This window comes from Lepidochelys kempii, chromosome 7 (genome assembly GCF_965140285.1).
Source record: "Lepidochelys kempii isolate rLepKem1 chromosome 7, rLepKem1.hap1, whole genome shotgun sequence".
Classification (NCBI taxonomy): Eukaryota; Metazoa; Chordata; order Testudines; family Cheloniidae; genus Lepidochelys; species Lepidochelys kempii.
The window spans coordinates 89,213,969-89,236,009 of NC_136386.1; the positions used below are offsets into that span (position 1 = coordinate 89,213,969).

The 22,041-nt window shown below is 38.6% G+C and overlaps 1 protein-coding gene across 2 annotated transcripts in view; it reads right to left on the bottom strand.

The window, feature by feature from the left end:
- Window positions 1–22,041, bottom strand: part of PRKG1 (protein kinase cGMP-dependent 1) — a 903,020-nt gene that overhangs the window by 258,450 nt on the left and 622,529 nt on the right. For both annotated transcript variants that reach the window (XM_073353692.2, XM_073353691.2), the window contains one exon: window positions 11,348–11,411. In XM_073353692.2, coding sequence (XP_073209793.1) covers window positions 11,348–11,411 — 64 coding nt within the window. The remainder of the gene's footprint in view (window positions 1–11,347; window positions 11,412–22,041) is intronic.

Sequence of the window (22,041 nt, forward strand, 5' to 3'; positions counted from 1 at the left end):
ACTCATTTTAATATCCTTTTTGAGATTAACATCACTAGTAAGCAGCTTCAGGAAAAGAACTTGAACATACATTCTGCTATTCAAAAACTGCAGCAAACTAAAAATATTCTGGAGGAATTCAGAAGTGATGAACGGTTCAAAAGAACACTGGTAGATTCTCTCGAGCTTGCTGAAGAAATAGACTTTCCAACAGAATTTGAACCAGAGCCAGTTCGCATTCGGCAAAAGAAACAGCATTTTCATATGAAGGATGAGACACACCCATTCATAACCCAAAACAAAGGTTGAAAGTGAATTTCTACTTCACAGTCCTTGATACTGCTATTCACTCTGTTGACGAAAGTTTTCAACAGATGCAACAGCTAGAGTTAGTATTTCGATTTCTATATGATATCCAAAGCTTGCAAAAGAAAACAGCAAAACGGATAAGAGAATTTTGTGTAAAACTGGAGTCGGTATTGACTCATGAAAATTCAAAAGACATTGATGCTACAGATTTGTGTAGTAAGGTTCAGACTTTTTTTCAAGACGACTTAAGAAACATTCCACTCTTGAAGAAGTACTGAAGTTTGTTTGTGAAAATAAATTCACAGACAGTTTTCCAAACATTTTTATAGGTCTACGCATTCTTTTAACTTTGCAGTTTCCATAGCTAATGGGGAACGTAGCTTCTCAAAGTTAGAATTGATAAAAATATATCTGCATTCAACAATGGTGCAAGAGAGACTTCTTGGACTTGCCACAATGGCAATAGAGCATGAAATAGCTGGAAAACTGGATCTAAAAGAACTAGTGACTGAATTTTCAAAACTTAAAGCAAGAAAAGTCATGTTTTAAGAGCACAGAGTGTATTTTATTCGGAGCGTTTCGTAAAAACATGTTAAAGTTCATTGTAGAGTTTTCTTATTTCTTTCTATATTGGATGTGCTGGTAATGGCAGTTAAAGCAGGATAGCATAATGGATGATTGTGGATTTGTAATAATAAAAATTATAATTAACATTTTTAATGCATTTTATTTGAAATTGGATTGAAATATCATCTAGCTGTCATGTACAAATCTATTCTGAAAATTTTGTCTCTCTCTTTTATCAGATCTCAGAAACACTGGTTGGATAGACGGACGGACAAACCGAATAATTAAGCCTCTGTTTAAAAAAAAAAAGAGCTTAAAAAACATTAAAAGGAAAAAAAGGGGCAAAATGTTTCCCACTTTACCAAAAACCTCAGCCTAGATCTGCCCTTGGACTTTGGGGGTGGAGGTGCCGATTGCATGGTTTGCCTAGGGCACCAGTTGCTGGCAGCGAGTCTAGGGCTGCCCCTGCTTCCATGTGCAATGAGGTGGGTGGCTGCTGCTCTGCTACATGGTGCTAATATTTAATTTAGAAGTCTTACCTTAGATGGCTAATAAACTATTTGCACTACCACTTACTACGATATTTTGATTAGTCATAAAAAATTTGGATTGGGACCAAATTGTGTTTTTCCTTGCCCATTTGTACAAACAAAACTTAATTTGGAGGCATGTTCATGAAAAGCTATTAACAAAGGAATGCAAACATGGAGAATTGAAATATATTTCCATAATCTGACAAAACGTTTAGAAATAATCTTTCCCACGAATAGCCCAGCTCTAACTATAATCCACAGCCTCCTTTGGCAACAACAATGCCCATAAGCTACAGTAACTTCGTTTGAGCAAATGCCATATTTTATCTTTTAGAATTAAAATGGAGAAAGCAGTTTTGCTGCTGCTGCTTCCAGAAAGACCCTCTCCCCTTATTTATTTGAAATTTCTCTCACATCCATTTTCCCCCTAAGGTTATTATTTAAATATGCTTAAGGCATCATCTTCTGTGCCATGCAGTAATATCAATGGGTTCTAAACTTAGAAGGTAATTGTGACATGATGCATTGAAGAGCAGAGAATTACAGATACCTGATTGCCTGATACCTGAGATTTGACCCTTAGCATTCACCACGAAAGAGATCGCAGGGAGAGAGAGCACTAAATATTTGCAAAACCAGGAAATGCTAAGCACAAGCACTATGTATCTTTCTTGTTCTAATCTGTGTTTGTCATAAGTATAAAGGGAACGGTAAACCCCTTTAAAATCCCTCCTGGCCAGAGGAAAAATCCTCTCACCTGTAAAAGGTTAAGAAGCTAAAAGTAACCTCGCTGGCACCTGACCAAAATGACCAATGAGGAGACAAGATACTTTCAAAAGCTGGGAGGAGGGAGAGAAACAAAGGGTCTGTGTCTGTCTATATGCTGCTTTTGCTGGGGATAGAACAGGAATGGAGTCTTAGAACTTTTAGTAAGTAATCTAGCTAGGTATGTGTTAGATTATGATTTCTTTAAATGGCTGAGAAAGGAACTGTGCTAATAGAATGACTATTTCTGTCTGTGTGTCTTTTTTGTAACTTAAGGTTTTGCCTAGAGGGATTCTCTGTGTTTTGAATCTAATTACCCTGTAAGGTATCTACCATCCTGATTTTACAGGGGTGATTCCTTTACTTCTATTTACTTCTATTTCTATTAAAAGTCTTCTTGTAAGAAAACTGAATGCTCTTTCATTGTTCTCAGATCCAAGGGTTTGGGACTGTGGTCACCTGTGCAAATTGGTGAGGATTTTTACCAAACGTTTCCCAGGAAGTGGGGTGCAAGGGTTGGGAGGATTTTGGGGGGAAAGACGTGTCCAAACTACGTTTCCCAGTAAACCCAGTTATAGTTTGGTGGTGGCAGTGGATATTCCAAGGACAAATTAATTTGTACCTTGGGGAAGTTTTAACCTAAGCTGGTAAAAGTAAGCTTAGGAAGTTTTCATGCAGGTCCCCACATCTGTACCCTAGAGTTCAGAGTGGGGGAGGAACCTTGACAGTGTTCATGTATAACTTTGCCCAGGAAGTGGCGGGGGGAACTATATTCAGAATTTTATGTTTCAGTTAAACACTGTAATCATGAGAATTTGTGCTATGTATTAATGTTACATTGTAGAAGTGGGGGGAGACGGGGAGGAAGAAAGGCTTGATACAAAGTGTGTTGAAGTCAATGGAAAGTCTCATGTTTCCTTGGATCAGGCTTCTAATTAGGAAAAGCTAGGTGAGAATGTTGAGCAATTAACAGAAATATCATTAAACTGAATGATGTAGTTTTTTTTTTTTAACATTACAGCAAACTATGTCAGTAATTCAGAAGCACGGTCCATCTTTAATAAACACAGCTCACTGTGTTTGTTTGATCATTTTCAGATCTTGTCCTGTGTTAGTCAGTTCTATCAGCTTTTTGTTTAAAAAGAAGTATTAACCAAAAAACAATCACCAAAAAGATGAACAAGATTTTAAGTGAAGCAACTAAAGATAACTATTGTGATCCATGCCTTCAGCACCTGGAGATTAGACTAGTGTGATGTTGTGTACATCGTAAGAACATAAGAATGGCTATATTGGGTCAAACCAATGGTTTATCTAACCAAGGATCCTATCTTCCAACAGTCGCCAGAACAGGGCAATTCATCAAGTGATAATTCCCAACATTCTGTTCACTTTTTTGAGTGCCGCTGCTCATTGAGTGGACATTTTCAGGGAACTATCCACAATGATTCCAAGATCTCATTCTTGTGTGGCACAAGCTAATTTAGACCCCATCATTTTGTATATATAGTTGGGATTATGTATTATGTTGCACTTATCAACACTGAATTTCATTGCCATTTTCTTGGCCAGTCACACAGTTTAATGAGATCCCTTTGTAATTCTTAGTAGTCGGTTTTGAACTTAACTATCTTGAGTAATTTTGTATCATCTGCAAATCTTGCCACATCACTGTTTACCCCTTTTTCCAGATCATTTATGAATATGTGGAACAGCACAGGTCTAGTACAACTCTTTGGGGGAACTACTAAGGATTATGTTTCTCTGGGTTGTGCCACAGCTCAGCCAGGAAGTAAAGTAGTATTTGCTGAGTCAAAGTTTCCCCCTGCTCTTCCCACCAAAACACGAGTATACAAGGCTAAAATTTTCACTGTCTTCAAGATTGAAGCCCTCCAGAAAATAGGCCTCTACTGAGAGGCTATACAGACTGTTATGGTACTAGGACTTCCGGTAACTTGGGTAGGCTTCAGCATGAGGTATATGGGTGTATGTGGGAGCAAGGGGGTGGAAAGAAGGGAAACAGAGATAAGATACTGAGTGGTGGTATGAAGTTGGCCTGCTCCACAAACCAAGAGACCAGAGATAACTTCTGGTAGATTGTTTTACAGGTATAACTAACGAAGAAAGTGAGATCAGTTTTCAAAAACATTTTCCCAGTTTACCATAATATGAGGGATGTTTTAATACCTTAAATATTTTGTGAATAGAATTCAAAATGTTGATAGTAGGCAACTCATTTGCAGTTCATCACAGAGTCATTTTTTGTTTGCAGATCACACCAATTGCAGTAAATTGCTATGCATATTACACGGCTCTTCAAAGTACTTTCTAACATTTTCAATAGAGCTGATTTAGAGCTCATCACAGATTCCTTTTCTGTTTCCAAATCACATACATGGTAAAGAATTGCTAGAAGACAAGCACTGGTTATGCATATTTTTAAAAAGGAACTGTTTATTACATTTTCTTTTAAAGTTTCCTAAATAGGAAAAATCATCTGTCTTCTTCATAAATTAATTTAAGTGAGTTACTAACTGTATGATGAGGGAAAACTAAGTGATGCAAATTTGTAATATGCTAAGGGAAACAGAAACTATTAAAACAGAGACTTCCTATAAAAACATGTAAATATACTGGAACTCCCGCAACAAAAGGGTGGGTGGGTGGGGTGGGGTGGTTCCAGTATATTTACATGAGGTGTTTCAGCTTTATATATTGAAGGACTTTTAAATGTCTGTCCTATCTATAGAACTATTGTGAACCACTTCATTTTTCACTGAATTTCCCTCTTTTTGTACATAATTTTTATAGTCAATGAATATTTATAGCAATTGAATATTTATAGTTTCCTTCGGTGCAACACAGTTTATTTGGACAGTAGATTTTACATTGGTAGCAGGCAAACACAAGACTATATAGCTGATGTAGATATGTAGGCAGACAACCATGGAGAATCTTTATCTATTCTCCTTCCCGCTCCTGTCCAGGCTCTTGACAATCCTGTCACCACTTTTTTTTTTTTTTTTACATCTCTTTAATCTGCCCATTCAGGTCTATTCCTACTGCTAAAATCTTGGTCAATTTGGAGTGGAGACGGGTAGGAAGAAGTCATGGGCTGGCATGCCCATTGAAGCACAGTTTATATTGTGGTGTATTGTTTGTATAGTAGTTCTGGTAGAGTTCATAAGCCAGTCTTTGGGTGCCAGTTTGTCATCATAGATCTTGCTGGACATACGTGAAATTTGAGTGAAAGATTAAACTGTAAACAAAGGTGGACAGGCCATACGATTTTGAGTGAATCTGTAAACAAGGGTGTGACAGACCATTTGCTGGAGACAATATCTCCAGGGCAAGTTGAGATAAGTGGGATAACTGATAAACTTAAAATGCAGATAAGGGAAGGACATAAAGAACTGGTTCCTACATAATCCATACAATGTCCAAACCAATTAGATTCAAGAAATTCAGATTTTAGTAGTTAGGAAAAATGTATATAAACTGTGTGATGTATAACATGAATTGGAATTGTGATATCACTATGTACCTAAACCCCTTACATCTGATCCTTGCCTAAAGTAACCTGAGTGATGAGTTGGAATTGAACTAAGTTTTTTGGACTCCCAGAGAACTAGATGAAATGTACTCCCAGAACTGGATGAGATGTTCTGGATAAGCCAAATGGAAAATCCCAACATGATTCAGACTCACAATACACTTATGCATCCTATTTGACATTTACTGGTCATGTTAAAAAGTCAGCCATATGTCTTTTTGATAATATGTACAGCATTTTTCATATAGAAAATATCTATATATTTTATTATTATAGATAAACAACCACCAACTAGAAGATGATATGCACAGCCACAATGCTCAAAAGAAAAAATCAGTCTCATATAAGCCACAGACACATCTTACTTATTGACAGAGTTAGCATGTTTGGCAAGCCCAAGGATAAATAACCCAATAAAGTCAGAGACCAGAAAGAACTGCTTCAACACAGACAACTGTGACTTAGTTTAAAACAACATACATCAAACCCTGAAAACATAAAGGTTCTCAGGTTTTGAAATAAATGAAAAAAAAATTCAGCTGTGACCAAACACTTTGAAAAATGGTAATAAAAATTTCAGTCTCATACATTTTCAAAAAATATATGAATATAATCATTTTAATTAAAAAAAAAACAGAACAGTTCCTTTGCTCTGTTCTAGCCACTTTTCATCACCCTAGCATCAGAAAAGGGCAGAAAGTTGGTATGAATCAGCTAGCTAGCTAAAATTCTGGTTCTCTGCCTCTTTAAGGAGATGCCAAGGGTTGTCTAGAATGCAGTGTTCTCTGGTGATCCCCAGTTGTTATAATTGCCCTTGGGGGCCACTACCAGTTGGTGCAGTTTGAAGCTTTGAGACTGCTCTAAACTATGTTGGGTTAGTAACAGAGCAGAATTGATTTCAAGTACACGGGTTACACCCAACATTTGTAGTCAAATTCTATCTGTACAGGTAAAGATAAAATTTACCTAGTTAATATGAATAAATTAGATGACAAAACTACAACACAATTATTAATTGGGGCTCAAATCTGCTCACATTCAAGTCAATGGGCCTGGTTCTGCTTTCACTCTGGTATAAATCATGAGCGACTGCAGTGATGTTACATTAGTGTGAAACCACTAGAAGACAGAGGAGAATTGCACTCATGTTTTGTTAATTCACATTCAATTTATCTCTGCTAAATAAGTAATTTTAATTTTTCTATCAACTTTAAAGGTGTGGTCATGTTATCATACATGGTCATTTTCTCACTGTCTTCCTAACATTTCCACAATTGCTTTGGATAACAAATACAGGTCTTTAGTTTCTGGGTTTTAGCTAACAGCTCTTTTAGAAGGTATTGGAAAAATATAGTGCACCTGTGCTGCGTTCTTCTTTGCCAGCAGGCTGGCTAACCTAGTGAGGAGGGCTTTAAACTAGGTTCACCGGGGGAAGGAGACCAAAGCCCTGAGGTAAGTGGGAAAGCGGGATACCGGGAGGAAGCACAGGCAGGAAATCGCACCTGGAGCTGCAGCTAGCCAGAGATGTCAAGAGTAACAAGAAGGGTTTCTTCAGGTATGTTGGCAACAAGAAGAAAGCCAAGGAATGTGTGGGCCCCTTACTGAATGAGGGAGGCAACCTAGTGACAGAGGATGTGGAAAAAGCTAATGTACTCAATGCTTTTTTTGCCTCTGTTTTCACTAACAAGGTCAGCTCCCAGACTGCTGCGCTGGGCATCACAAAATGGGGAAGAGATGGCCAGCCCTCTGTGGAGATAGAGGTGGTTAGGGACTATTTAGAAAAGCTGGACGTGCACAAGTCCATGGGGCCGGACGAGTTGCATCCGAGAGTGCTGAAGGAATTGGCGGCTGTGATTGCAGAGCCATTGGCCATTATCTTTGAAAACTCGTGGCGAACCGGGGAAGTCCCGGATGACTGGAAAAAGGCTAATGTAGTGCCAATCTTTAAAAAAGGGAAGAAGGAGGATCCTGGGAACTACAGGCCAGTCAGCCTCACCTCAGTCCCTGGAAAAATCATGGAGCAGGTCCTCAAAGAATCAATCCTGAAGCACTTGCATGAGAGGAAAGTGATCAGCAACAGCCAGCATGGATTCACCAAGGGAAGGTCATGCCTGACTAATCTAATCGCCTTTTATGATGAGATTACTGGTTCTGTGGATGAAGGGAAAGCAGTGGATGTATTGTTTCTTGATCTTAGCAAAGCTTTTGACACGGTCTCCCACAGTATTCTTGTCAGCAAGTTAAGGAAGTATGGGCTGGATGAATGCACTATAGGGTGGGTAGAAAGCTGGCTAGATTGTCGGGCTCAACGGGTAGTGATCAATGGCTCCATGTCTAGTTGGCAGCCGGTATCAAGTGGAGTACCCCAAGGGTCGGTCCTGGGGCCGGTTTTGTTCAATATCTTCATAAATGATCTGAAGGATGTTGTGGATTGCACTCTCAGCAAATTTGCGGATGATACTAAACTGGGAGGAGTGGTAGATACGCTGGAGGGGAGGGATAGGATACAGAAGGACCTAGACAAATTGGAGGATTGGGCCAAAAGAAATCTGATGAGGTTCAATAAGGATAAGTGCAGGGTCCTGCACTTAGGACGGAAGAACCCAATGCACAGCTACAGACTAGGGACCGAATGGCTAGGCAGCAGTTCTGCGGAAAAGGACCTAGGGGTGACAGTGGACGAGAAGCTGGATATGAGTCAGCAGTGTGCCCTTGTTGCCAAGAAGGCCAATGGCAGTTTGGGATGTATAAGTAGGGGCATAGCAAGCAGATCGAGGGACGTGATCGTTCCCCTCTATTCGACATTGGTGAGGCCTCATCTGGAGTACTGTGTCCAGTTTTGGGCCCCACACTTCAAGAAGGATGTGGATAAATTGGAGAGAGTCCAGCGAAGGGCAACAAAAATGATTAGGGGACTGGAACACATGAGTTATGAGGAGAGGCTGAGGGAGCTGGGATTGTTTAGCCTGCAGAAGAGAAGAATGAGGGGGGATTTGATAGCTGCTTTCAACTACCTGAAAGGGGGTTCCAAAGAGGATGGCTCTAGACTGTTCTCAATGGTAGCAGATGACAGAACGAGGAGTAATGGTCTCAAGTTGCAGTGGGGGAGGTTTAGGTTGGATATTAGGAAAAACTTTTTCACTAAGAGGGTGGTGAAACACTGGAATGCGTTACCTAGGGAGGTGGTTGAATCTCCTTCCTTAGAGGTTTTTAAGGTCAGGCTTGACAAAGCCCTGGCTGGGATGATTTAACTGGGAATTGGTCCTGCTTCGAGCAGGGGGTTGGACTAGATGACCTTCTGGGGTCCCTTCCAACCCTGATATTCTATGATTCTATGATTCACAGAGTTTCTTAAGAAGAATCAGTGTATTAAATTGTGACATTAAGAGTGAGATTATTCCCTGCCTCACACTGTACCAAGTCAGTCACTTTCATTCAATTTTTGTTAGAGTAAAAGCTAAGATAAAAATACAATTACTTTGTTAATTCATTTACATATGTTTGATTTTGTAAAACATTAAGTATACAGCCTTGCAGTAAGTACTACAGGTAATTCTATAGTTTATGAAGAATTTGTTACATGAAAACAAAGAATAACACAGTGAAAAGCAAACTTAGGCCACTTAGGAAATATAAAAATGTCTGTTGGAAAGTCCTCTAATGGATCATCTAGTACAGACTAGATGCAATTAACCAGTTATCTTGATAGAGGAGTGTACAGTCTAGCATTAAATAATTGGCTCCATACAGGTATTGGTTACACAGGGCAAACCACTTTAAAAAGAAAAAGATATATTCTCCTACCAAAGCACTAACATCATTTCCATTAATGTTATGCAACTTGTGTCTCTTTTATTTTTTCCAGTTAGGATTCAGCTTGTTTCTATACTTCACCCTTTTTCTTGATAGCTATTTTCTTATAACTCAAGAGATCAACATAAAACTAAAGAGTCAAATCTTGCTAGTTTTACTCATAAATGTAAAATTAACAGAAGTAATGCTAGATAAGTGTTCCCAGGAATACTTACTTTTATATTTTTGTATCTCATTTGTTCATCATGTTTTTTTTTTTCCTGACAGCTAATGTGTAGCTAGAAAAGTATTTTATTGACTTTACATATTTTCATTTAAAACTGATGTATAGAGTTTAATATTGTTAACATGATCCAAATAAATTAAACTATTTCCAGTTAAGCATGTATTTTTGATATACACAGATTTAATTTGGCACAGGTTTATTTACAGCATTCTGAATTATTATGGCTATTTTTCAAAATACCACAAACATTTCTCTGGCAGCAAGACAGGAAATAAAAATGCCCCATGATTACTTTATTGTGCCTGACAAATGTATGTTTTGCTTAGATTTCTAATAAAAACAGAGGTTGCAAAATTTTCTCACATATTAAACAAAAGAAAGCAAAGGAAAAGTAACAGCATATTAATAGAGGTTGCAGAACTAAAAGGAAGTTAAAAATCAGCTTTTTTCATGACTATTTAAGTATTATGCCTTCATTCTTTTGCTACATGGCTATACTATTGGTTTTGTTGGTCAAGTTGTGAAAAAAAAAATCAAACATTTAAAGCATACAAGTTAAATTTGTAATGGTCTCATTAATTGTGCCTGTAATATACAGAAGTGTGTAATTCTGATGTGCAAAATGGGCAGTTAAGTAGGCAAATACAAACTATGCTATATGCAATGTAATTATTTTAAATTAATTTTATGAGAGCAAACAGGAACCCCAAAATGCTGCAAGTCCTGTTAAGGACTCATTAAAAGCATGTCACTAAATATATCAAATGTCTTATTGCTAGTTTTTATACAAAGACTAAATCAAAATATATTTTGTGTGGCACATGTACAAAGCAGAAGGAAAGTGAAAACAAATTCATAAGCCAAGAGAGTATTGAAATGGCCAGATTCCTAGAATGTACTAACCGCTTTGGGAGTTGAAAACACTCAACAACTTGCAGGCTAAAGCCCTAAATTAGCAAAGAAACTTCCAAGATAAGTTTCCTAAATGATCACTGATCTCCCTCTCAGACTAAATGAGCCAAATCTGTATGCTGAGCCTGATTTAGGCTACTGACCCCGTGGTGGAAAGTCTGCCAGAGGATGGGAGCAGTGGAGCAGGCTGGCCACAATCCCCACTCCACTTGGGAGGGCCAGAGTCAGCGAGCATAGACCAGAAAGATGTGAAGGGGGCAGCAGTAAAATCCTGGCTTCACTGAAGTTAGTAGCAAAAATCCTATTGACTTCAGCAGAATCAGGATTTCATCTAGGAAAAAAATTAATTTGGTATAGCTCTTGGGCAGACCCTTCCAGCAGGGCATCTGTTATATCTGGACATGTCTGCCCTACCCTGCTGTAATCTCAACGGGAGGGCAATAGACATACGGTTACCACCCTCCTCCAAGGCTGATATTGTCCTCCAGTGAATGTAGAAAGATGCAAGTTTCACTATCTGCACCTTCAGGGTTTAACCAAGCTCATTATGTCTAAATAATGGAACAGATAACCATGATCTGGAACAAAACTGTGAAGCTGTGAATTCTGAAGAGAGCCTAGAAGATTTTCCTACAAGAGGGCCTACAGGCCATGGACCTCATACTATCCTCAAGAATTAAAATCACTTACCTCTTCTAGGACATCTGCAAGCTTACTGAGTATCTCTTCAGGAAGACTCTGGAATGTTGGAACACTGCAATATAAAATGGAAAAGAACTATTGTTTAATTAATAAAGTTAGTTTATTTCATAAAGTCAGTTAATCAACAAGGTTCCACGAGAGCCAAACAACTTTATTATTTATAATCAATATGGACTCAATCTTGTACTGTAGTTCTTAACTACCAATTTTAGCTTAATAAGCATAACTCTTCAGGATTGATCATCATAAAAGTAGCATACACAGCGAATTCTTATTTCTCTATGTCTCCTTGGGTATAATTGAGACATTCAATGGTTACAGAACAGGAAGCTACATGGAATAAACATTTTGAAGCTACGCCTTTCCTGTATAAGGTGAAATGTGAATATCTTCTCAAAAATTCATATTGGGGATCAGCTAAATGAAACTATGCTACAAACTCTTCCGAGTGGCTTGTCTTCTTGGCTGCCCCTGCTCTCACTTTCTTCTAAGTGCAGCTTCTATGCACACTTGAGTGGGCCACAATCCCTGGGCCAAAGTTTTCAAGCACAAAAATTAAATGTAGGCTCCTAAATCTAAATTTTGGATTCTAAATAATTAGGTTGATTTTCAAAATTGCTTATTGCCCAGCAGCTCCCAGTTCACCTCAATGAGAGCTACTAGATGCTCCAAACTCTTGAAAATTAGCCCATTTATTTAGGAGCCAAAATCAGGATATAGGAGACTAATCTTAGGGTCTTATTTATGAAAATCTTGGTTCTGATTGCCAAGCAGCAGTAAACAAAAACATTAAAAAGGTGGCTTATACCCACTACCATTTGTGGTCCCTGGTCATGACCCGGGTCCCTCGTCTCTGCTCCCATCAGACTATTTTTCCTTCATGTGAATCATGTTCATTTCAGAGTGAGCACAGAGATGTGTTCACATTGGATTATGTTTTAAATTATCTTTTAAACCACTTGAAATAAATTTCATCTGATTTTTTTCAAGTGTTACAGTTTAAACCCTCCCCCACCCCGCTCTTCATTAACTTTGATTAACATTTCCAATCCTATTTTAGATTTAAATGTTAACACCATTGTAAAACTTCTCTGATAAATACATTATTCTTCTAATTAAATGCCAATTTAAAATATTTTTATAACCATACTAAGTGACATATTAGGCTTCTATGTTCTCTTCATTTTAACAATACTTGTATGAGAGAGGGCTAGTAGAAGCAGCAAATTATGGATGAAATTCATCCTGTGCAAAGGGCCAGCCCAAGGCCAATCATTTACATTCCACTTTAGCTGTCAGAACAGAATGTATGTGGGAGATGAGTGGTGTATAGGCTTTGGGTGGGCCCTCTATACAGGGTAAAGTGTACCCTAAATGAATCAGTCATTTTTGCCTGGGTAGATGTGGGTTCAGGCCTTTTTTAGATCACTGAAATAGAATCCTCCCATAGTGTAGAGAGCCAACAGAAGGCTCTCTGCATCGCAGAAACCTTCCACAAGGACTGTGCTGGGGGTTTGCTGGCAGGACAGCCACACATGGGTGTGCACACACTCACATGAGGCACAGATCGTTCTTGGCAGCCCCATATAGTCCAGTGTGGAAAGCCAAGGGGTAACCCAGAAACGGTCCAGGGAGGGACCAAAGATCCCAAAGTCCCAGTCCCCAATTATACTTGTTTTGAGTACCATGGCCACAGATTGTGGCGCATATTAGCAACCTAATGCTAGGGTAGGGGTGAAAGAGGCAGTGCTGCAGTCCTGGACTCTGGACCTGAGCTGGATTTCACCTCGCTAAGTGGTCAATATTCCAGCCATATAAAGTCTGGTTCTATGCAGGTGGAGTAAATCCAGTCTTGAGAGGTACTGACTGTTCTTGTTGCACATCAAAGTAGTTAAAGGTACTCAGCACCTCACAGAATTGGGCTCCTGTGAGTCCTCAGTCCTGCAAGGGAGTGAAGCATCTGTAATTCCCATTGCTGTTTATGGCATTTGTGGCTGCTAAATACTCCTAGGATAAATCCCCAAATTAACAAAACATTAACACTATTTATGTTAGTTTATAATATGCTCCATACCAAATAGCAACAGTATCATATTTGGGGCCAAATCTCCTTCTCATGTGAAACTCCCAGTGAACATTTTTGAGCATGTGTTTACCAGAATTTTTCCCTATATGAGCTTAAAATTAATGTGTTCTGTGACATGGTTTATAGTAAGTTCTTAAAGTAGACAGAATCAGTCATCATTTATTAAATATTAATGAAATATATATAAATCAACTGTGTATTATTAATTACTAATTGAGGCACAACTGGCCACTTATTAAATCACGAGATAAATAACATATACAATTAGTACTTGTTACAAAGCCTACTGAAATCAATGAGACCCTTTCCATTGAATTCAATGGGCTTTGGATCACTTAGATACTGACAGTAATTTTCAAAGGCTTTTGCAAACATCTAAATATATGAATCCCATCCAATCTATAAAAATAATGATGCAGAAGTGTTCAGAGTAATTAAGTGCTTGCTGTTCCAGTAATAAATACATTTTGGCAAATGTAAGGGTTTTTAAAATGTAAGCGCAAGCTTCTGTCATTCACAGTATTTTTTCTGCAAAACACTGTTTCTAATGGAGGTACACTGCTGCTACTATACTGTGGACCAAAGTAAAAAGATGGGACAGAAATTATTGCTTTGATATCCATGTATTACAGACATTCATTATTCCAGCTTTACCATTCTCACAAGAAGAATCAGAAAGAATGAACTGATAGAGTATTATTTCCTACAAAAGATAGCTGTCCAAAATTTTGCACTGTGAAATTTCACCGAAATCAGAATTAGGACAGAATTTAGCACACCACATTTTTAATGAAAGTATTTTCCCTTTTAGAACACAGAATCTTCTGCAAAAACTTTGCTACAATGAAGGTAATAGATCCATTGCAGTCTAAGTTGTAGAAAAAAAACCTTTATGAAGCCTGTTTCTTAAGCAGATAAGAGAAATGGCTTTGTGTATGTTGTATCAGACAAACAATCTCAATGAACTAAATAGTCCTACTGTCAAAAGCTTAGGGTATTTAAACAAAATGAAGTTCACAACATAAAAGGGTGAAGGAAGGAAGAAATGTCTAAAGCTTTTTCACTGCAATGGAGCAGATAATTAGACAATGAGAAATGTTGATAAAACACAAGTCCCAAACAAATTATATCCCAGAATTACAAAATTAAATATCTTAGTAAACAGAAAGCCTTTAGAAAGGATTTATGATAGCTCAGAAAGGACCAGGGTGCTTCTAAATGACTGGAGGGTGGTAATACAGTTAGCTTGTATTTACATTGTGGAAGATGCTCAGATACCACAGTGATGGACAAGTTTATAAAAATGTAGAAAGAATATATTTATGAAACGGGATAGAAAAAACAATTATTGATCTGTGAGCCTGATTTTATGAGGATTTTGAGATGTGAGATGATGATGATACACTGATAAGGAACGAGATTATGAAGATGGATAAGATTATGAAATGTGCAACATTATAAATGTATAACTCAAATGTATTGGATAATTAACTTGATATATAAAAAATCATGAATAACTCTTCTATTGATATTATCAAATTGATAGATGAGGAAAAAACAATAGACTTAGCTGGATTTCAGGAAAATTTTTGATATTATATTATACAACACATTTACTTACAAAGACCAATATTTTCAAGTATGAGCATCCTCAATTAGGCACCAGAACCCATATTCAGTCAACCATGTTTGAAAATTTTGGCTAAATTCAAAAAGAATAACATAGGCAAGGACTACAGCATTAGCAAAGAGATAAGAAAAAAGTGGTCATGAAGAAAAAGATATGTAGTAGAAAGATAATAACTGGGGTGATACAAGGCTTAATATTTTTCTAACTTTTTACATACAATGTTTTCAGAAGGCTGCAAGTAGAAAAAAACCTTATTTTTGTTGATTGCTTAAAAGTGGAGAAGGCAAAGTCTGAAAATATGTAAAACAGAATAAACGTTATTCTGGATGTAATGTTAATTTATAAAGAAAAATCTGTTATCTTCAGAAAAAGAAAAATTAGAATGCAAGCTCATAAAGTAAGATCTTAAAAGGAAAGGCATCAGTTCATGCTAACTACGGGAGTGACACCGTCAAGGTCACAAAATTCAACACACTTGCTGGAGAACCTAATCCCAACCTCTTTCACTTCCCTGTTTTCTGTAGATATTCTCCCCAAAGAGCAGGAGAAATTGGATATCCCTCTCTTTCCCCCCTTCCCTCCAGTGTCTGAGGAGCTTTTGAAGGCCAGGGATCTTCTGGAACTGCTATCTAGAAACAAATGGTACCGATTCTCCTTGGACTTTAGAGATGGGTTTCTGAACCACAAGGTTCTTCTTGGCCAGACATGTAAAAGCAAATGGACTCTCGCCTCCCACCTCATGGACTCCTCTAGCAGGCTGTCTCATCATTATAGCAGACTGGCAATGCCCATTCAGGCACATTCATGTTTTCTCCTGAACTATTTACAGTGAACACTATTTTTTCCAGTTGCCTTAGATAATATCACATTTTGTCAACATCTATGTTATTGCCTAGGTATTTCTCATAGGAAACACTGCAGGTATTGAGATGGTGCTACATAAGGCAAAGCTGGAATGCTCTTAGATGTACTCACTCTATCTGTCCCTAATGAATGCTAATACTTAATTACTTGCATACCCCAAAATTCAACTGAAATTATTGTTCAGAGAACGGAGATGGGACCCCTGCATAGTAACTAATTTTCAGACTAGTGGTTAAGAACTGAAGGAGTGAAGTTGTACATAACCAGTTCAGATGGGATTTCAAAAGGTATGCAGCAAACTAATAAAGACAGCAAGAGAAGTACCTAGTGTTTATCAATTCAAACATATCTATAGCAAAGTTTGTAAGAGGCTATGGATCAGAGCTACTAATTCCATTTTTATGTTAAGATCATCAGTTTTCATTTTCTGGATTTTAAATTAAAACTGAGCTGGCTTGCATTGTTTTTACTTATTCCTCAATTATTATATGCCAAGTCCTGTAGTCAAAGATATTTACAGAAAGTATTTTATACATCTTGTAGAGGGTTTTTGGATAAGAGACTTTGTTCAATCCCAGATCCAGATTCTCAGATGCTGAGCACCCAACAGCTTCCTTTGGCATCAGTTGTAGAAGTGAGAGCACAGCACTGTTGAAAATCCATCCCCTAGTGTCTGCTCTACATGACATCAGGTTACAACGTACATGACCATTTTAGGCAGTAATAATTGGGTATGGATATTGTTGCAGAGCTCACACTAGCTGACCTGGTGGACTGCTGACACTTGAATATAAAATTCTGCTTGGGTACTTCAGTTCTGAACCATGGTAGGAAACCATAGCATGCAACATAAATGACCTTCCTGAAAAACTTCACACCAATTCCAATTAATAGATGCCTTTAAGCTAAACATTTAAAGGTAATGGTAGGGTGTGATTAAGAGTTACATTTACAGAATGACAGCTGAGGCTGGGAAGCTTGAGCAGGAGGAGCTGCACTGCAGCTTTTTACTCAGAAATGTCAGCGTATGAAATGTTGGGACTGACAAGATGTTACACCTCTTCTGTGTGGGTTTCTACCTGGTTAGTTTTTTCATCGTTCAAGACAGTGTAAGGAAATTGAATTTTAACAAAATGGGCCAATAAACCTTGGTCTTTTACCAATTGGCATACTAAGCTTTGTCAAAATGATGACTGAAGTAATAGAATAGATAGCAAATTGTTGCCATTATTGAAGCCACGATGAACACCGTATTGGAATTCCTTTAGTCTCCTTGACCAAGTGATTTTAGGTTTTAAGTCTGGGTATGGCACAGAGAACAGAATTAGTTGTGTTGGCTGATAATTTCCTCCTAGTGGTGAATGAAGTTCAAATGTCTATGAAGACTTTTTGGTCCATCTGCTGTCTTCAGAACCATTAACCACAACGTGTTCTTTGATTGTCAATACACACTGCAGGATAGATGGTTTCTCCATTAGCTGATTCTTTCTTTTTGAAAGATATCAGGAGTAATACTGTGTTACTACTCATCAGCTCTGAGGGTTCTTTTATATGGCATTCAAAGGGTTTCTATTCCTTGGCCCACCTGTTCAACACATCTGTACAACGAAGTCTTGGATTAGTGCTCAGACACAACACAGGGAGGCATGAGGACATGCTTGTAGGTTGAGGAACAAAGAAGAAGAAACAGAGAAGGCTGTTTTGGATCCCTTGTTTGTGACCTGGGTTCATGTGGCTATCAAACTCCTTCTGGATGTTCTGGTATCAGATACCTAAGATTACTATTTTTTCCTTTTGGGTTAGTGCTATGTGCTCTGCATGGAAGTGAAGAATATAGAAAGCTGCTTGCTTTGCAGTGCCTATTACAGAAATCATACCACACCTTGCTCAGAGGCTGGCAATGGATTCCAATTCATTCTGGGTGTAATTCAAAGTGTATTCAAAGTGCTGTTTTTGATCTATAAAGCATTTAAATTGTTTAGATTCCAAGAGGTCACCTATCTCCTTGTGTGGTGAGATCAGCTAATGCAGTCACTGTATGGTTTAAACTGGAGTAGGCTCTGCATGGTTTAAACTGGAGAAGGCTGGAAATAGGGTGTTCTTAGTAAGATGCCCTTGACTAACTTCCCTTCTCAATTCAAGAAAGAAAACATCTGTTGACTTTCAAGAACATGCTGCAAAACCTGCAAAAACTTTTTTTTGCTAAGCTTTTGAAAGGAGGGTATGTATAGCATTAGTGTGTATTACAGATAGTCCTAGTCGGTTACTTACAAAAGGAACACTTCACAATTTCCCATTGATTTATATTGTAATACATGCAATTGTTACAATAGTTTCACCTAAGCCACATAGTTACATGCATTTTAAAACTCAAAATAAATCAATACAAGGAAATAAAATTGCAGTCTGTGCCCATTTCCTGAAACTAATTTTTGTATCAACATAGTGGAATGAGGATCAAAGTATCTTACGATGCTTATCCTTTCTTCACAGCAAGTGCCTTCCCCACTATTGCCAAAAGGGCATTGCCTTTCTGAGCTCAAAGACTTCAAGATAAATACTGCCGAGTAGAATCTGACACTTGATTTAGGTTACTGGCAAAAAACTACATTCTGAAGAACTTGAGCTAGAATTGCCATCCAACGGGCAGCTGTCCAGTTGTCTGCAAGTAGTGTCAAGGAATAAATTGCTGGCGCAGCCATCCTCATGATAAATCATGACCTTAAAATGAGAAGGAAATAACTTGAGCTGAACCTTATCCACTGAAGTCTGAAAACATACATTTACTGCGATATCCTTGGTCTTGTGTTTGCGTTCTGGAACTAGTGTATCAAAGCAGCACACCACACACAGTCCAGCTGGTGTCTGCACAGATCTAAAACTACCTTCTCCATTATTATCTCTGTTCTTTTTAGATTTACTTTTGCTTACCTGATCTGCTTGTACAAAATACTTCTGAAAAATAATCAAGGAAGTTATCTGTAGAATATTGGCACCGCTTTCCATGGAAAATAGCCTCGTAGAGACTTAGCTTCTACTTTTACCTTGAGGGCCAGATTTTGTCACCTTTACATATATTGTCTGGTATGTGTAACACAATCCAGCAGAAATAAGTGGGACTGCTTGTGGAGTAAAGTACAACCCAATGCAAGAAAGGCCCTTATTTCCAGAGCTGCCAAATTCTGTGCTCTTCCACGTGGGACATTTCATGTAAACATTTAAAGAGCAATGTACATATTTGTAAGAAATTTGCATATAACTATACACTTCAGATTATGATCAATATACCCCAGTTTGGGGTAGGATATGGAAATGTACAAATCATTGCAGCTATGGTGGATAGGACGCTGGGTGGGTGCATCTGTGCTGGAGGATGTTTGGAAGTTCTAAGTAGTTGGGTGCATGCTGAGAAGTGTCTGGGGGATGCTAGAATGTCTGGAGGTTGTACCTAGCTGCTGGGGATGAGCAGGAAGCCTTTTGGGGAGGAAGCCAGCTGGGGATGGCTAGAGGGAGCCTGGTGGGGATATCTAGGGAGGGGAAGCTGGGGTTTGACCAGGGACTGTGTGGAGGTGCCTGGGAGGAGAATTTGGAAGGGTGGGGGAAATGAGGGCTCTTAGATCCAGGCCTAGTCACCTTACCTTCTGTCACCACTCATGCTTGCTTTTGATGCTCCTGCTGCCTCCACTTCTGGCTGCTCCTTCCCTGCTCTAATCTAGTAGGTGGAGCAGCAGCCTCTGGTAGCTGGCAGTAGCAATTACAGGCCATCCCTACTGCCCTGCTTATAGGTCAATATCTCAGCCTAGTTGTGGGAATGTGTGAAAGGGCTGTCAAGTGTGTGATATCACATGAGATATTTGACTCATGGCAGCCCTGTGTTGTCAAATGTCACACTGAAATACACCGTGAAAACAATGAAACACGACTCCTCCTTTCTGTCAGTGTCACAGATATTCTTGGAGGGGTGGAAGAGGGGAGGTAGTAAATGGGCACGGAATGGCAAAAACAACCCCACAAAAAGATGAATTAAGATTTGATCTGAGCTCTCCAAAGACTCCATATATACTCTATCACAATTATGACCGATAAGACAAATCTAGTCTTCCTGCAGCAATTCACAGTATATTTTACTTTGCTTACAAAAAAGCATAGAAAAAAGACAAAGAAATGTGGGGCTCCTAAACTCACACTTTAATTACAGTTGCATCTGGTTTGGGGGAAATCAGCTCAATACCACCACTTTTAGGAAAGGAGAATTTATTTGCTCTGTGATTGTCACAGATGACCTGCCTGCTGTGCTAAAGCTAAAATGGCTCTAAAATCATTCACACTCATTCATCTTGAAGAGAATGAAAATGAAAAGGCTACAAAGCCTTTTCAGCTCTGCCAACCATAACATAGTCATTACTCTGGTAAATAAACTACTTCCATTACTGAAAATGGCTCATACTAAGATTTCTCTCCAAAAACAATTACCTATGTATCTACTAAAGACTGTAACATGTAGAAAAGTGTGAAGGATGCAATAATTAGATGACCTGCTGCACTGATTTTTATTTCAGTAAGAGACTGATGAAAGGAAATAAGAGTGAAAGACTATGTTCTTCTTCTTAGAACTCTTAACAACTTCTACACCCTGTGGTGAAAAGATAATACCTAGATTGACAGATGGATTACACTGGCCAATAGACAATGTGTGGAACAAATCTTGATCATTTACAGCACACATATTTTATTATGAAACCAGTGTGCATTGACTATGAAACAAACATTGTTCCCCTTTCCACAGGGGAAAAGGACCCTGACAGCAGTAGAACCAATGTGGTTTAATCGTATGCATGTCTGTATGGACCAGATATGAGGAGTTCATACAGAGTCATTGAAGCATTTAATTATTGTGGAAGAGAGTTCCACAGTATTAGAATACACCATATTATTTTGACTGCATTGAGAGTGAGGCAGGCGAGGGGAAAGGTCAGTGGATTCACAGCTATGTCAATCCGATGGTCATTTCACTACAGAGAAGGGACATGCGGTAATCACAGGGCAGACATTGTAATTCTAGACTCTACTTTTCAAAGCACTAGTTAATGTGATTGTCAAGGTTCTGTAGCATTCATGCAAGGTTCATGCACTTGGCAACATTCAGGGCACACCTGGAGTGTTGTGTAGGAGCAGTGCACACACGGATCCTCTCAAGGGCATGAACCTTGGAATCTCTCCCAGATGACATGAACCGTGGGAAGCCTCCCAGGACTGGGCTCAAGGCCCGAGAGCAAGGAATGCGGTAGATAGATATTGGTAAATAAGAATATTAAACAAAGCCAGTGTATTCCTTTTATCTGTTGGAGTATGTAAAGCGTGGGGGGAGAGAAAGAATAAAAGAGAGGGTGGAAAGCTGACAAGAGACCAGCCCGTCGGCAGACCAGCCTGCTTGCTTGCTTAAAGCCTTGTTCTGTCTTGTATTTGAACCGCAACAAGGTTCCTTTCCCACTCTGAACTCTAGGATACAGATGTGGGGACCTGCATGAAAGACCCCCTAAGCTTATGCTTACCAGCTTAGGTTAAAAACTTCCCCAAGGTACAAACTTTGCCTTGTCCTTGAACCGTATGCTGCCATCACCAAGCATTTTAAACAAAGCACAGGGAAAGAGCCCACTTGGAGATGTCTTCCCGCAAAATATCCCCCCAAGCCCTACACCCCCTTTTCTGGGGAAGGCTTGATAAGAATCCTCACCAAATCTTAAGAACAATGAAAAATCAATCAGGTTCTTAAAAGAAGAGTTTTAATTAAAGAAAAGGTAAAAGAATCACCTCTGTAAAATCAGGATGGTAAATACCTTACAGGGTAATCAGATTCAAAACATAGAGAATCCCTCTAGGCAAAACCTTAAGTTACAAAAAGACACAAAAACAGGAATATACATTCCATCCAGCACAGCTTATTTTACCAGCTATTAAACAAAAGGAAATTAACGTATTTCTAGCTAGATTACTTAGTAACTTAACAGGAGTTGTAAGTCTGCATTCCTGATCTGTTCGCGGCAAAAGCATCACACAGACAGACCAATCCTTTGTTCCCCCACCTCCAGATTTGAAAGTATC